General features: G+C 33.1%; 1 protein-coding gene across 4 annotated transcripts; it reads left to right on the forward strand.

Moving 5' to 3' along the window:
• Nucleotides 1-7,068: 7,068 nt before the first annotated feature.
• Nucleotides 7,069-15,678, forward strand: LOC108979065 (ASC1-like protein). Of its 4 annotated transcripts, none has more exons than XM_018949647.2 (7): nt 7,069-7,374; nt 10,347-10,404; nt 10,540-10,576; nt 10,716-10,871; nt 11,585-11,770; nt 12,431-12,615; nt 14,041-14,391. In XM_018949647.2, exons 1-7 carry the CDS (start codon nt 7,246-7,248, stop codon nt 14,070-14,072), a joined length of 783 nt encoding a protein of 260 aa, XP_018805192.1. In that variant the 5' UTR covers nt 7,069-7,245; the 3' UTR covers nt 14,073-14,391. The 4 variants fall into 4 exon arrangements, 3 of the variants coding, with proteins under 3 accessions (XP_018805192.1, XP_018805193.1, XP_018805191.1); XR_001994158.2 differs by adding an exon at nt 15,149-15,678 and having other exon boundaries at nt 7,074-7,374; nt 10,347-10,576; nt 14,041-14,219; XM_018949646.2 differs by having other exon boundaries at nt 7,074-7,374; nt 10,347-10,576; nt 14,041-14,410.
• Nucleotides 15,679-15,680: the final 2 nt, after the last annotated feature.

The raw sequence follows: 15,680 nt of genomic DNA on the forward strand, positions 1-15,680 counted from the left end.
TCCTCTTGACTTGACTTCTCCAAGATATAACAGCTCAACTGATCGTCATATAGTCCAAACCAACTCTGCACAAGTGGTTGAGCTCAAAATTCCACCAAAAGAACACCTCTGCTTTGTCTGGAAAATTCTAAAAAAAATCTCAAAGCACTCTTAATGCTATACAGTAAGCTTCCTTTGATTTTTCTTTATAAATCAAATTAACATGATTTCATACCATATATTAACTCTACTTTACAATTTAATGTACCAATTTTATAAAATATTTTTATACATAAAACATTTTTCAAAGAGTAATGTTTACAAGTTAGTGGACTCAAATTGAGTTTTTCGCAAGGTGGATTTCACTTTTATTAAAATGACTACACTACATGAGACTAACATGTACTATATATGCACAAATCATTTTCTTGTAAACAATATATATAATTCTAAGACACAAATTTTAACTTGTTTAGCGAGGGAGTACTGAAATTCACTTTAAATATACGTATTTATTTAGTTATGCACTTGTAATGACCCGAAAGAAATTTAATGGATTTCTTAAGATCTTAAAGAATGCCGTGAAATCCCAAAAAAATTTCATGAATCGGGGCAACCAATTAGATTTTAATCTTTCAATATAGTCGGATCCTAACCCGATATGGTGACAAAATTGTCTTTCTAATTATTTAAGGCACATAGGAGTATAAGCTTGCAAAATGAAGCTAAACCATTAGTCTCGAATGAATATTTAAGATTTTTCGGTGCAATAATACATTTTTCATTTCTCGTATGAATGGTAATTAGGAGTGCATTTTTATTTAATCGAAGCACTTAGGAGTTGAATTTTGTAAAACGAATTGCATCACTAGACTCGTAAATTTATGGTGCAATAATCATTTTCGCATTTGTTTGGGTTAATAGTAACACTTGGAATAACACAAAGCACCCGGTTCAAATGATTGTCAAATCACTATATAAAATGTCCAAATCCACTCTTAGAATCATTAGGATTACTTTTTTATGGACACATGATACAATCCTAGCCACTCCTATGAATAGTGTTAGGACACATGTCACTTAGAGATAAAGTGTGATGAAATGGAGGGCAAATAAAGCCATATAATTATGCCACCTATGCAAATGCTATTCCAACCAAACAAAATACTTTTTGATCAACCAACAGAGGTTTTAACCCTAGTGAAACCCTAAACCACTAGATTTCAATCAAAACCCTAAAACCCCATGTGTTGGCCAAATAAACTTGGTGTCAAACCTTAAAGTGGTCAATTTTGATTAAGTGTTTGATCGCTTATATTAATCACTTCCACATATTGTTAATCACTCAATTTTTCACTCATACACCCTTAACAACTCTCTTACATCTTGTTAAACACATAGGGCCAAGAAAATTTTGATTCGAACTGACCCATAACTGAAACCTCATATGAAGCTCATTGAAACCCTAAATTGAAGCTCATCGGTTAGACCCATTTTTGGCCCACCAAACACAAGCCAAGGATTCTTGGAATTTTCTTCCTCATCCCAAGGCCAAGTATATGGCTAACATCCACTCAAGTGCTAGCCTCCAATAGTCACTTGATGGGATTCAAAAAGCCTACCTCCATCACTAGCCATCACTTGGCCAGGTGCAGCAAAAGAAATAGCAGCTGTGTAGCCTCATTTGTCCCCTCCTTTTGGCCGCCAACCTCTCATCCAATGATCACTCAGCCACCACATGTCAGCCCTCTCTCATATATCCCATGCCCCCATGCATTTCCATTTCACACTTATAAATTTGTCCATCAGTTGTTGAGAGAGAAATCGAGAAAGCTCATCAAGTAGTTTTCTGGTAGTTTTGCGCCAGCTTTTCCAGCCCTTTTTAAGTCGATTCTCATGACACAATCTTCATGTATTTTGTTCCTATTTTCGTCTACTTTAAGTTCGTATATGTAGGGTAATTTTTCATGGTGTTTTGATTGGTCAAAGTTTGGTTTGAACATGCAAAGGTCTCACTAGGAGACAATTTTGATGTTTATGTGAGATGTTGATATTTTAATGAAGTTTTTGGTGCAATCTTGGGTAGCTGATCTTGCTATGGTGAAGTGTTAACATGTGCATATGCAAGTTAGGTTTGGATTCATAGCATGTTAATATTTTTATAAAATAATTTTACATAATTTTGGGAAGTTAGAAACTGGATGACTCAAAACAGTTTCTGTTTTGATGAAGTTGTGATGTTTGATTTTATAAACTTGATCTAATGGATTTGATCTTCACATATGACATTCTTAAGGATTTTGTCTAGGTGTTAGGATAAAATTTTAAATTTTTTCTACACTTTGCCTAGAATGTGAATCGGTTAAGATGTGGTTCACCTAGTTGTGTTTTATTTTAAATTTTTTCTGACTTGATATTTGGTTTTAGGATAAAATTTACATAAGAAATGTAAATTCTGGTAAGATTTGGAGTTAGTATGCAAAATCTTTATTTTAGGATTGTAGTTTTTCATAAGTAGGAGGGTGAATTAGCAATTTAGCCACAAGTCAATAAATTTTTATGTTTCTAATATTTAATGAGATATCCTAACCCTTAGAAATATCTCGTTTCAGTTCACGATTTTTTCCGCTACGTTTCACGTTATGCTCATTCACAGTAAGTTAACATCTAATTTACTCTTGGTGTATTTATGCATATAAGGTGGTAAGACTATTATTTTCATACTCTTGTCACTTATTATTATAAATTTTTTTATCATGCCATGTCATGTTATTTACTTCAAGTACATATTATTTGTTACATGTCATGATATGCCATGTCATCTATCACATGTTTATTTTGTCATCTATCACATGTTTATTTTGTCACATTACATGCCATGTCACATGCATTTAGTAAGTCATGAAATATTTTCAAGCACTTTGAATCTTTTATTTTTATCACTACCCCAAGTGCTAGGATGAGAATTTATCCTAGTGGAATTCTATTGTCCACGCTAGGGTATTTAAACTAGTGTGGAATTCCCTGAGTTGACAAAGTATCCTCAACAGGTTTCAAATGAAACCTAGTAATTGGTTGCAGGAGTGAAGTCAGGCATCCAACACCGGTGGTGCCAACCTCATATTTATCAGTTTTTAAATTAGTTCAGTTATCACGACGTACTCACAACTGGCGTAGATGCCTGTGATGTGATGCGATACCTGTAGGAGCACATGGTGTTCCTATTTAATCAACCATGTATATGTTGAACAACTTTTTAAGTTCATGTCACGGTTCACTTCAATCAAGTCATGTCACGCCCATGTTCAGACACTTTATTTTCAAGTCAATCACATGTCATGCTATTTGTTAAATCATGTCACGCATATTCATGTTCATGTCACGATGCGTTCATGTCACGATGCATTCATGTCATTTTACTATCATGCATGCATACGTATATTGTTGGTAGATTAATAGCTTACTTGTTTACAAATCTCACTTGATAGTCCCAACTATCATTCCCTTCGAAATGGTAGACGGTGTGTCAGAGTCTCAAGGACCCATGCCCAACAAACTGGACGAGACTGATTAGGCCATAGCGAGACGGTGACGACGAGGAACTAATAACTTCAGTTATCCACTTTTTGGACGTGATCTTAGACATCATAGTCGAGCTGCGTGAACAGCTCAGCAATTTAGTTGAATAGTTTTATTTTCAGATTGTAATTATGGAGCTCTATCTCTAGTACTTATGTTGTTACAAACATGTCAGACAAGTGTTGTAACCATTTTGGATACTTGTTATGATGTGAATTTATGAAGTATGTTTATATTTTTTAGATATAGTACTTCTGATACAATGTATTACTTAAAGAAAAAATTGTCCATTACAAATATTGCATATTGTTAGGTTTATACTAAATGTACTGCATCTTTAATTGTCATGAATTAGAGTATACTTCTAATACATTTCTTAAACATTCATTATTGCCTAAGAAAGATGTCACAACTTATAATTGGTGGAAACCCATGAACTCTAGTGCAAGCATGTTAATTGATTAACTAGGAGACAAATAAAAAATGACAAAACACTAAAAGATATATAATCTTTAATTAAAAACATGCAAGATTAACTTGAAAATCTAATGATTTGCGATCTTCAGGTAGTAGAGAACAAAATCTTTTTTTGTAAGGGATACAGTCATCATTTCAATCATTTTGATGCACTAATTAATCAATTAATCTCAATCTTAATTTGTGGAATTATTTTTATATAATCTCTTTATAATTAGAGTATTTCTCTTTTTTAAAATAAAATTACATGATGTACTAAGACAAAGAAAATCAATTCTTGTTGTAGGAAGATACAAAGCTCTTAATTAGTGAGAGAATCACGATTTCTAGTACATGTTAATTGACCAACGAAGATGATAAGAAAAATGACATAAAATCTGAAAAAAATAATTAAAACAATTAGGATTGATTTGATTATATAAAACTAAATTATCTCGTCTCATCATATATAATCGTTACAAATTTCCTAAACCTCTATATAAAATATAACAAATAATTCAATTTTTTTAAATTTTAAAATAAAAATTATATTATAATAATATTTTATTAAATTTTTAACAAAATATCTCATCTTATCATATCTCATCTCATTTGAATTGCGTAACTAAACGAGTCCTTAAAATTGTTAGAAATTCAATTAAGATAAAAAACTTTAAATAAAATTTTAAAAAATAAGTAAGAAGGGCAGCTTTAAAAATTAAAATGATTTTAAACAATAGAAGTTGGCAATCATTGGTGAGCCATCCATTTTTTTTTTTTAAATTAAAAAATTAAAAAGAAAGGAGCCACCTTTGACCACCCTAGTCGCTACTTACGTGGCCCTAGCAGTGGCTTCCGTCAGTACACGTGGCGGATGGGCCACCACAGCTTGGGATTCTGATCTAATTTTGCCCAAATGGATTGGCAATCGTTGGCCACGCACCTTGTTGGGCCACTTCACCGGGCAGATTGAGATATGATAATGTTTGAATGTCAAATGAAATTATTATTTTTTTAACTTATATAAACATATTTAAATTTATTTTATACATTTAAAAATATTTCAATAAAATTTATAAAATATTAATATTTACAGATCAATTCAAATTATCTGAGATTATCTCAGTACCCAAACGCAACATAATCTTTGTTATATTTATTACTTAAAGTTTAAAATTCATGATTAATTTTCACTGATATATAGTTATAATTTAGTTATTTTGATTTTGATTTTTTTAATGTTCTTTTTAATCCTTTACTGATATGGAATGCTGAGGGGACATTTTGACACTTGTTCTCCTACGACTAAGTAGAGTGTCATATTCACATTAATGACAGTAGATGGAGGGATAACCTTGTTGAATGGTTGTAGGAGGATAGAACCAAGACCTTGTCCACCACAGATGAGTTGTTAACAGCTGATGAGATGCCACTACTTGGATGTTTAGGATATGTTTGGATGTTGAAGTGAGTTGAATTGAGATGATAAAATATTATTAGAATATTATTTTTTAATATTATTATTATTTTAGAATTTAAAAAAGTTGAATTGTTTATTATATTTTATATTGAAATTTGAAAAAGTTATAATGATGAATTGAGATGAGTTGAGATGCACCAATCTGAGATTATCTCAGTACCCAAAGGCGTTTACTCTCTCGGTTGCTACTTCCTTTAGCTATTTTTTTTTTTTTTTTTGAGTAAACGCCTTTAGCTAATTTTCTAGTGTTACAAAATGAGATTTCTTGTTTTGAATAATGATATATATAAACCTCAAATATATAAATTTTGCGTAAGTCTTTTATAAAAAAAGTGAATTACATTATGAAAAATAGAGAAAAATTAACTTTTTTTTATGGAATCCACTTTTTTGTAAAAGGTCTGCACAAGATTTGTACATTTGAGATTTATCTCTATCATTAATTACTCTTATTGTTTTTATTTGATTTGTGAAAAGTGGATCTAAAGAATGAAAAGTTGTTTTGAATAATTTCTTTTATATATGTGTTGTATTGAGTTTGTAAAAGTAGGTAGATAGAATGAAGTTTTTCAATCTATTGATTTTTTTAAAACCAAACAAACTCCACACTTTTCACTCCTAAATTAATGTGCACTTTTTTCTTTTTTATTTTTTGATTTTTTTTATTTTGCATTTTAAACAACTAACAGGTTGACCCTTTCATTTGCATTGACAGTTAAATCTTAACTAGGGGCATAAATTATAACTCTTTATACTTTACATAATCTAAAAACAAGATATAATGTCAAATCATATAATTTATTACTATATATAAAAGTAGAGTCATATAATTCTGATGTGGCATTCTATCCATAAAAATAGGCATTCCATCTATTAAATTTAAAGTGTTATATTTATGAAGCAGTAAACCTTTTAAAAATAATATTTGATTATGAATCATTGTAACTTTTAAATTTCATTTCATTTCTTACATATAAATATATAAACCAATTCAAGACTCCACCTAAAAATACTAATTCAACATTTATATTGTTTTGTATTTTAAACAAAGTCATATAATTCTGATGTGGCATTCTACCTATAAAAATAGGTATTCTACCCATTAAACTTGAAGTGTTATGTTTATGCAGCGGCAATCCTTTTAAAAACAATATTTTATTATGAATTATTGTAACATTTATGTTTCATTCATTTTTTTAAATATAAAAATATAAATCGATTCAAGTCTCCACTCAAATGTACTATTGAAATCTTTATATTGTTTCGTCAAATAAACTGTCTTATAAATTGTTTTAAATTTCTCCAGTATAAAACCCGATCTCCCTAAATCTCTCCCCCTCATACATAACAATTCACGCATTGTGCAAGTTATAGGCTTGTAATCGTTATGTTATGGTTTGGTAATTTTTCTTTATTATGGTTATATTCCATGGGTTATCCAAAGCCTAGTTTTCTTTTTGTTTTTCTTATCAACTTTCTTTCATATATACTGAAAATTAGGTTCCTTCTCACCGCAAAAAGAAAACCACTAAAGAAAAAGGGCAACTGATGGGCCAAACTCGGGTCAATAAAATCCGGGTCTGCCCAAATTGCATGACTTTACCATTGCAATGGTCAAAAAGACAGACTTTTGGATACATGTATCCATTATCCGTCAACTTTCTCTGCTTTCGAAGTCAATCTTTTTGACAGTTTTGTTGAAATACCGATCACTCCGCCATTGATTGGCATTGCTTCTTCGAATAGGTCCGATGGGAGCCACTGCTTGGATCGATTGGGAGCTGGAGTCGTACCCGAAGCCCGAAGACTTGTTGGTCGTTCCCTTCTTTGCTCTCTTCTTCCCTTCTGTGCGACTTTTTCTTGACAGATGCGTCTTTGAGGTACTTGGATAGTAAGTTGAAAAGAAATGAGTTAAGAGAAAATTTGGTTAAAGTTAAATAAAATAATATTATTTTTGTTTTAAGATTTTAAAAAAATGAATTATTTATTATATTTTGATTAAAAATTTAAAAATATTTATAATGATCGATGAGATAGTTAAGATAATTTTGGTATTCAAATAATCCCTTATTTTTCACTATTTTTATGTTTCTTTTTATTTTCTTTGGGTCGGATTCTTTTGGGTTTTGGTTGTCTTCGGTTTTTTCTGCTCGAAGTGTTGTTATTCCATTGAACTGATATTAATATTGTAGTTTGTGTTGACTGTTTTCAAATTAGTCGAATTCTGGAAAAAAAGGTCAGTATTCACAAAACCCAAGCAATTATCCCACACTTTGTGTGCACTTAAAGTTGAAACATCGTATTTATCACACACTTGTCTTTCTTGTGTTTAAAAGCGTTGTATTCGTACTTTTTTTTTTTTTTTTTTTTTAATTGTGGAGAGGAGTTTTCGAACTCCAGACCTCCATTTTGAAGGCTGAGTTTATGCCAATCAGGCTACATGCCTTTGGCAAAAGCGTTGTATTCATACTTAGCAAACCAGGGAAATAATGATTTTTCTCTCTCTCTCTCTTTCTCTAACCTTTCTGCACAGGAGAGGATTTATTTATTTTCACAGAGATAATGACACGGCCAACCATCTAGGGTTTTATGGCTTGCGGAAGGACATTAATACAATTGTAACTCCAATAGGATTAGCAGTGGCACTTTAATTACTCAGAACGATAATTCACTGTGGTGTGGTTCAGCTCAGTATATAATCCAAATATACCAACATATCAATAGAAATCACCACTTTCACAATCAAGTTAGGTCATCATAATTGATATGTTATAGTCTTATCAGATAAAATTCCCAATTTTATTAGTGAAAATATACACTTAAATTTATAAGTTACAAGAAAATTGTGATTTAAATGTTCTGTATATTATACTCTCATTCATACACCTAAATCTCATATAATGTAATTTTTGAGCTACATTATTTGTATGAATATGTAACGTTCCTTGTTCAGGAATTATTTTATTAAATAAAATATTAATACAAAATGTCATACAAATTGGATTCTTAATGCATTATTCCTAACGCAATTACTGTTTAAGATATGATGACAAAGGAACAAGAATGATAGAAGAGAGGATAATAAAAATTAGACATTTTTGGTTTCGAATGTTATGCAAATTATGATTGTTATTTTTTTTGAAAAGTAAGAAAGACAGTTTATTAATACGAATGTTATGCAAATTTAACTTCACATTATGTAACAACTCAAGGTAAGTTCAACCACATCTGGGCTTGTACTATAAAAGGAAAAATCAAGATTACAATTGGAGCTCCTTGAAATCATTAAAAAATGCAAGAACTTCTTCCCCCAAGCAGTGTGAAATCTCACTCACCGCAATCTTATATTAAATTCGAGTATTACAATCTCCTCCTCTTAAATCTTTGACCTTTTTGGTAGGGAATTCTGTTTTGTGTGACATGGCTTAAGTCCCATGTTTTTGGTTGGGATTGGCTTTGATACTATTTGTAACAACCTAAGAAAAGTCGAAGTCACATTTGGACCTATATTGCAATAGGATTAATGAAGATTATAATTGGCACCCTCTGGAATCATTATAAATTGCAGGTTCTCCTTCTCAAGCAATATGGGACAATTTCATTCACCACCCTCTTATACTAACTCTGGGGTATTACATATTTGTAACAACTCAATCACACATTGGGAGTATGAATAACCCACATAGAAGAGGTAAGTTATAAAGGTAGTCATGAGTACTAAATACAACATTGGCTACTTACTAGTTGAAATTGGGCCTTATATGTGATTCTAGGAGGGTTTCAAAGTGACTTACCATTTTGGGGTTATATAGCAGATGTGGCTAGTGCTTTCATTGGGTAGCCACACCTGGCATTAGAACCAGCTGTAATGCTAGAGCATGCATGACATGGTCCTGATGAGAATGTTAAATTTTTAAGTAAAATAGTCTGTAACACTTCAGTTCCACATTGGGAATATGATTTGTTACTAGAGCAGTTGTTCTAAGTCATTCTTTATTTCAATTACATATCTCACATGCTGGACATGCATTTTAGGGGAAATGTTGCTTAAACAAGCAAGTGAGATTTGTTTTCGAAGTTCCTACCTCAAAAAGATAGTCATGTTTTTAAAGGGTGAATGCAATGAATTTAGAATGAAAAAACTATTGCAGTCCTCCATCCACCTCAAATAGTGCAAAGATCCTACTTTGCCACATTTGTGATTTCAAACAACCAAGCTCCAAGAACTCCTCTTATTAGAACAGCCGTCACTTCCAACTTGGTTGCACTATCGAAACTTGTGGAGTGCAAAGTTGGCCATTTGAAGCTTTTTCTTGATGGAATGATGATGTGTGCCATTTTGCTCTCCCAACGGCTATCATTCATTGGACAAGAAAACAATGGTCTTAATTATTTTTTGTTGTAAAATCTCTAGGGGTTGGTTCAAGTGGTAAGGGCCTTGGTCTTGGGAGAATGCTCTTCCCAGGTCTAAAACTCAAACCCTTGGGTGTAAATAATTTCTAGGGATCATGTCTTACAGGTGAAAAGCCGCCGATTTGCCTATACATGTGATGTGTGCATGTTAAATGGTTCCAAGGTTTAACTGGATAAAATACATGTCGTGTTTGTATAGTCTCCAAGGTTCCTCATCATCAAAAAAGAATTCCTTCTCAATTGTAACCATTAGTTCATACGATTGTGTGACATCGGAATTCTGAATTTTTTCCTGCTTTTTCAGCATTCTCGACTATCCTTTCTGCTTAATTTTTATGTCTACATTTACCTCTCCTTCTTTGGCAGTCTCTTTTTTTTCCCCTTTTTCTTATAATTGTGAGCTTATATATTTTGAACTAGATGGTCATGCTTGATGCAGAAATTAGCCAGGCGAATGATTTTTGGAAAGGGGCATGTCACTTTGGACGTTGAGGCAGGTGATAAGAGGAAGAAACTCAATAAATTCAAAGAGTCTGCATGGAAATGCGTTTATTTTTCCTCAGCAGAGCTTTTGGCTCTTTCTGTTACGTATGATGAGCTATGGTTCACTAATACCAAATACTTTTGGGTAGGGCCTGGAGATCAGGTTTGGCCAGATCAGAAAATTAAGTTAGTTCCTACCCTCATACAGAGCATTTATCAATATAAGCAACTAGTAGAATTGGCTTATTTAATTTAATTGGTCTTGATGATAATTACATCTCATTTATCTAGGCATAACCACATAATTAACCTTTTACCCTGCCAGATTAAAATTGAAGGCATTCTACATGTATGCTGCCGGGTTTTATACTTACTCCATCATTGCTCTGATCTTTTGGGAAACGAGACGTGCCGACTTTTTGGTATCGATGGTTCATCATATAGCAACTGTTATATTAATCATACTGTCTTATATATTCAGGTATATTTAGAGGCTTCATCTTTCAGCTTGTCATTTCATAATGTTCTTAAAAAAAAGATCCATTTCATAATTAATGAAAAACTAGTCCTAGATCTGTGCATGCATAAGAAGAGTTGAAGTTTTAAAATGAAAAATAACATACATAACTATGTTAACATATCTCGAGTCATTTTACAATAAATAGGACCCTTAAAAGTGTCTATGTTGGTACCTTGATTTCCAAACTTTGGTCGAGCAACTTATTCTTTTCTCGCCCTACTCTCCTTATGTTTTTATGTAAGAAGTGAAAAGGCTCACAAACCTTGCTTGAATGGAGAAAGCGACCTAGAGCCATTTATTTAGTGTGACAATGTAACATTACTCATAAAAGTCATAGCTTGTAAGTTTTTTAAGTTCCTCTGAAATTCGATAATCCTTTTGAATCCAGGATCCATTGAATCTAAAACTAAAAAGGCATGAGTTGAGAAAGCCAATGCATTAGAAAAACTAGAAACTCTATTAACAATTGAGAAGGTAGACAGTTATCCAACATCACGAGGGAGAAGATGATGTTAATGAACATGAGTAAGAAAGTAACATGCTTGTCTTTTTGTTCTACAAAGAATCTTAGTGCAGGCACATGCTCATGATTTGCTTATAAATATTTCCTAAGTTTTAGATCAAGATGCACTCGTGTCTTCTGTAGCTCATCTATCTGCATTTGCCACCTTCAGGTTTGCCCGTGTTGGTTCGGTCATTTTAGCTCTCCATGATGGAAGCGATGTATTTCTAGAAGTTGGAAAGATGTCCAAATATAGTGGCTTTGAAAAGATAGCAAGCGTTTCTTTCGCTCTTTTTGTTCTCTCTTGGACTGTGCTTCGCCTTATCTACTATCCCTTCAGGATACTTCGGAGCACTAGGTGAATGTTATGTGTCAATACTTTTGAGTACCTCCTTACCCCAGATTTATTGTGACATGGCCAACAAGTTTGTACATCAATATGTATTCAAGGATGCGTGTTCATTATATATGATACATATACGGAAATATGGCCAAAAATATAACCATGTATCATATCATGTGAGATAACAACATGATTTCCATCAGGAATTTTAGGGCAACTTTTTGTTTGGCAGGACTAGATGTTGCCAAGTTTCAGTTTTTTTGTTTAATTTGCACTGAGTATTTCGTTTTTATATTGTTAAGAGAGTCCTCCTCCCTTTTCCTTCGAGGCTCCTCTACTTGCACCTTCAAGTTTCTGCCATGTAAATCTCTTTTACAAAGCTCAGAATTGTGTTTCTTTCATTAATGAAGGCATTTATTGTGTCAAGTTTGAACATAATTTTATGTGGCCTTTTCCTATTAGAATTCTTAGTGCCATAGTTTTAATAACTGCAGTCATCATTTCTTTGACTGCAGTAACCTAGTGTCTTTGAATTCTATCTGGATGAGCACCACATGGTCCACATCTTGTTCACGTGCCCTTTTTTTCTTTTCTAATTATGGGAAGGACAGTTCTTTCACTGCTTTATATTATTCTCTCTACATCGATTAACTTTGTTACATTTCTTTGTGGCAGCTATGAAGTTCTTTTGACCTTGGACATGGAGAAGCACATGGTGAATGGATCTATTTATTATTACTTGTTTAATACTCTTCTTTTCTGCTTGCTCGTTGTACATATCTATTGGTGGAAGTTGATGTTTGTAATGCTCTTGGAACAAATTCGTGCAAGAGGCCAGATTGGTGATGATGCTAGATCTGGTAAGTAGCATAATTTTCATTGTTTGGAAAGTAGCGCACATACGCCTGCACAAGCATGTGAATGGGTAAAAGTAAGAAGAATTTCAAATTCAACGAAGGATATATGTGAAGGCTTAGTATAAAAGATGCAATAAAAATGATAAATGCTAGGCCTACAAACAAAATTACTAGAAAGAATACAAAGAAAATTAGAAGAAAGAAGCTTGCAAATTGGCATGGCATAATGTAATACGTCAGATTTATTTTATAATAAAAAGAGTATTATAAGTTGACAAACCACATCAATCCACATAACTTTGTAAATCAGTTTTGTATTCACTTAATGTCAGGCTAAGGAGCGGAATCAATGTTATATCACTTGCATACATTATTGCATACATTATTTTCTACTTGTAGCCATATTTTATCGTTACTCCTTAATTGCCCTTATTCATAAAAATAAAAACTAACAAAGAGACTAATGTTATCTAACTTCGTTGTATCCATTCTTATAAGTTCCTTCACCAAAGAAATTATTTAACCAACATGCCTAAAAGTTTATGTATTACCCTAGGATGATTTCACAATAACTAGTCACAAAACATAGATTTATGTTTGGAATTTATTTTATAATTTTACATTAGCAAACCTGATCATATCAATGTCATAATGAAAGTTTTATGTTAGGTCCAAAATCTTAAATATTGTCTTAAACATCTTTGGCTCTAAAAGGGCAACGATCTCTTCTTTGGCATTCCTGCATCCGTCCAACCTTGATCTGCTACCTCTTTACTTTCAATCTGATTTTTAAGTTTCTTCTCTTTTTGTCTAACTCACTTCCCTTTTTCTTTGTGAGTTTCGGGAATATCCCCATTCATGGGTCCAAGATCCACATTTTGATCTAAATTCTTTCAAGTGAAGCTTCTATCCAGAGATTGACTGCAAGCTTATTATACTCTTTGAAAATTTCACAGAATGACGTTTTACATGATCTTCAAACCCTTGAAAATCCAGATATGGAAGCATGCATTGCACTTTATTTGGTACAGTGAATAATGCAGTATTATTCAGACATGTGGCACTTTAGTGGTTATAATAAATCTATAGGCACATATGAATCATTCTACCATCAAATCCAACATTCACAGGCAAAGTTTTGAAATCATGTTGGTTAGGATTTTAATTTATGAGAGATGATTGTCATGTCATTCACAATGCTCATTTTTTAGAGCCAAAAAACTTTAAAAGGTCCAAATAGACAATTATGCAATTATTTATTGAATTAAAGACGCGGCAGATTTTTATTTCTTTCCCAAATTAAACCCCATCACTAACCTACATGTAATAAGAATGCTATATGGGATAGGTTGTGGTTAAAGGAAAGAATTTATTGCTTTGTAGCTATCACCTATGGTTATGCAGTCTTGGATGCCTTTGCTTTTTCAGATTCTGAAAGTGAGGCGGAACACGAGGACTGACCATTATATTGAACTACACCAAGAAGGTTTAGCATTCTCACTTTCATCATCCTGGTAGAATACTCTGCTCTTAGTTCTTCATCATTCTGATGGTTGTGAAACAGGCTTGCTGAACTTTATGTCCACATTCTCCTATTTGAACTGAATGTAAGTTTGGATTTTTTAAATTTTTTTGCACTCGATAAGGAATCATTGTAGTTGAGGAACTTTATATATTATATGATGAAACAGAAAATGTAGATGACTGAAAGGTACTAACTTGTTAATGACTTGATTCGTAGCCAACTTTTGGCCAGTATAAAGCATGGTTCATCATAAAGGAGTAGTTACAGGAGAAATCTTGCACTGTTACTTTTGTTCTACTTGTGCAATTTTAGACCGGTTTTCGTAATATAAGAGATGGCAGATTCCATGCTTTAGCAAACCATATGATGCAGTATCTATCTTACCTGGGAGATATCTTTTTCATTTCATAATGGTTGTTCATTCCTCAAAGACAGCATATCCAACGAGTATTAGTAGAAGGATGAGTAGACAAAATTTGGAGGATCAGCATACGTGCAGAATCCGAGCCACACATTCCCATAGTATGGAAGCCATCACACCTCCACATAAGAACTAACACTTGCTGATCATGTGAGCAACATGAGAAAACACAACCTGTGTAAATCATGTGGCTTTTCCCACATACTGCAAGCAAATTTCCGAGGACTTGGTGATAGAACTAGTAATTCGTGTTACCGTGTTGTGTTCAAGTCCCATTAAGCTAGTTTTGAATTATAATAGGAGATAAGGGATCCAAATTGTGCTTGTTAATTCAGAAATCTTCGATTGGTACATCTTATTATCTGGTATTACGATATTTTCAATTAGCTGCAAAGAAACTTTCTGTTCATTATTGTTCTCTGTTTCTATTCTAAATTAATCTATAGAAGAATGTTACTTTCCTCTCCCTTCTCTCTAGAAAATCCAAGCTTTCTCCGCCCAAGGGAGGAGCTCCTCGCTCCTTGCCTTCCTCTCTAAGCCACTGTCCATGCATTTTTTTTCATTTATTATTGTCATTTCTTCTCCACTAGGTCGGGAAAGTGCTGCCAAATCTACCGTTTTTCAGCCACAAAATATTAAACGCACACCATCATCATGCTCACCGGCCGCTGATCTTCAAAATTCAGGTAGAAGTGCTGCCAAAAGACCTGCAAGTAGCTCGCATCCGCCACCCAGGCCACACATGCATCACACACACCATCGTCTATTCCAGCCACTATCATCCATGCACAGCAAGACTGATTTCCCCATGTCCATATCTTATAAATCTTGACCATGCGATTTCACATCCCACTGCACGTTTGACACTTTCATTGCGAATTTCTTTGGTGAATTACCGTTGGTATAGCTATCAAACTATGTTCGTGCTTTCCCTTTTTAAAATTTTGGAGGAAGAGGATGTGGATAACCCTATCATCAAGATCACTACTGTAAATTGCAGCGATCCTTTCTCGGTTGATGTTACAAACTACATTTGTGTAGTCCATCAATTGGACTGCAAACCTCTTTCTTTAGCAGTCCCTTCTTTATGTTTTATGTTTACATTGCATCAATTTTAATGAA

This window comes from Juglans regia, chromosome 6, assembly GCF_001411555.2.
Source record: "Juglans regia cultivar Chandler chromosome 6, Walnut 2.0, whole genome shotgun sequence".
NCBI classification, from domain to species: Eukaryota; Viridiplantae; Streptophyta; class Magnoliopsida; order Fagales; family Juglandaceae; genus Juglans; species Juglans regia.

What these genes read in the sequence shown, in the direction of transcription:
- LOC108979065 (XM_018949646.2), top strand. Translation starts at nt 7,246, where the DNA reads ATGGGAGCCACTGCTTGGATCGATTGGGAGCTGGAGTCGTACCCGAAG. An exon ending in TTGACAGATGCGTCTTTGAG is followed by an intron (nt 7,375 to 10,346) that starts GTACTTGGATAG and finishes TGCTTGATGCAG; the next exon opens with AAATTAGCCAGGCGAATGAT. An exon ending in TGGCCAGATCAGAAAATTAA is followed by an intron (nt 10,577 to 10,715) that starts GTTAGTTCCTAC and finishes TTACCCTGCCAG; the next exon opens with ATTAAAATTGAAGGCATTCT.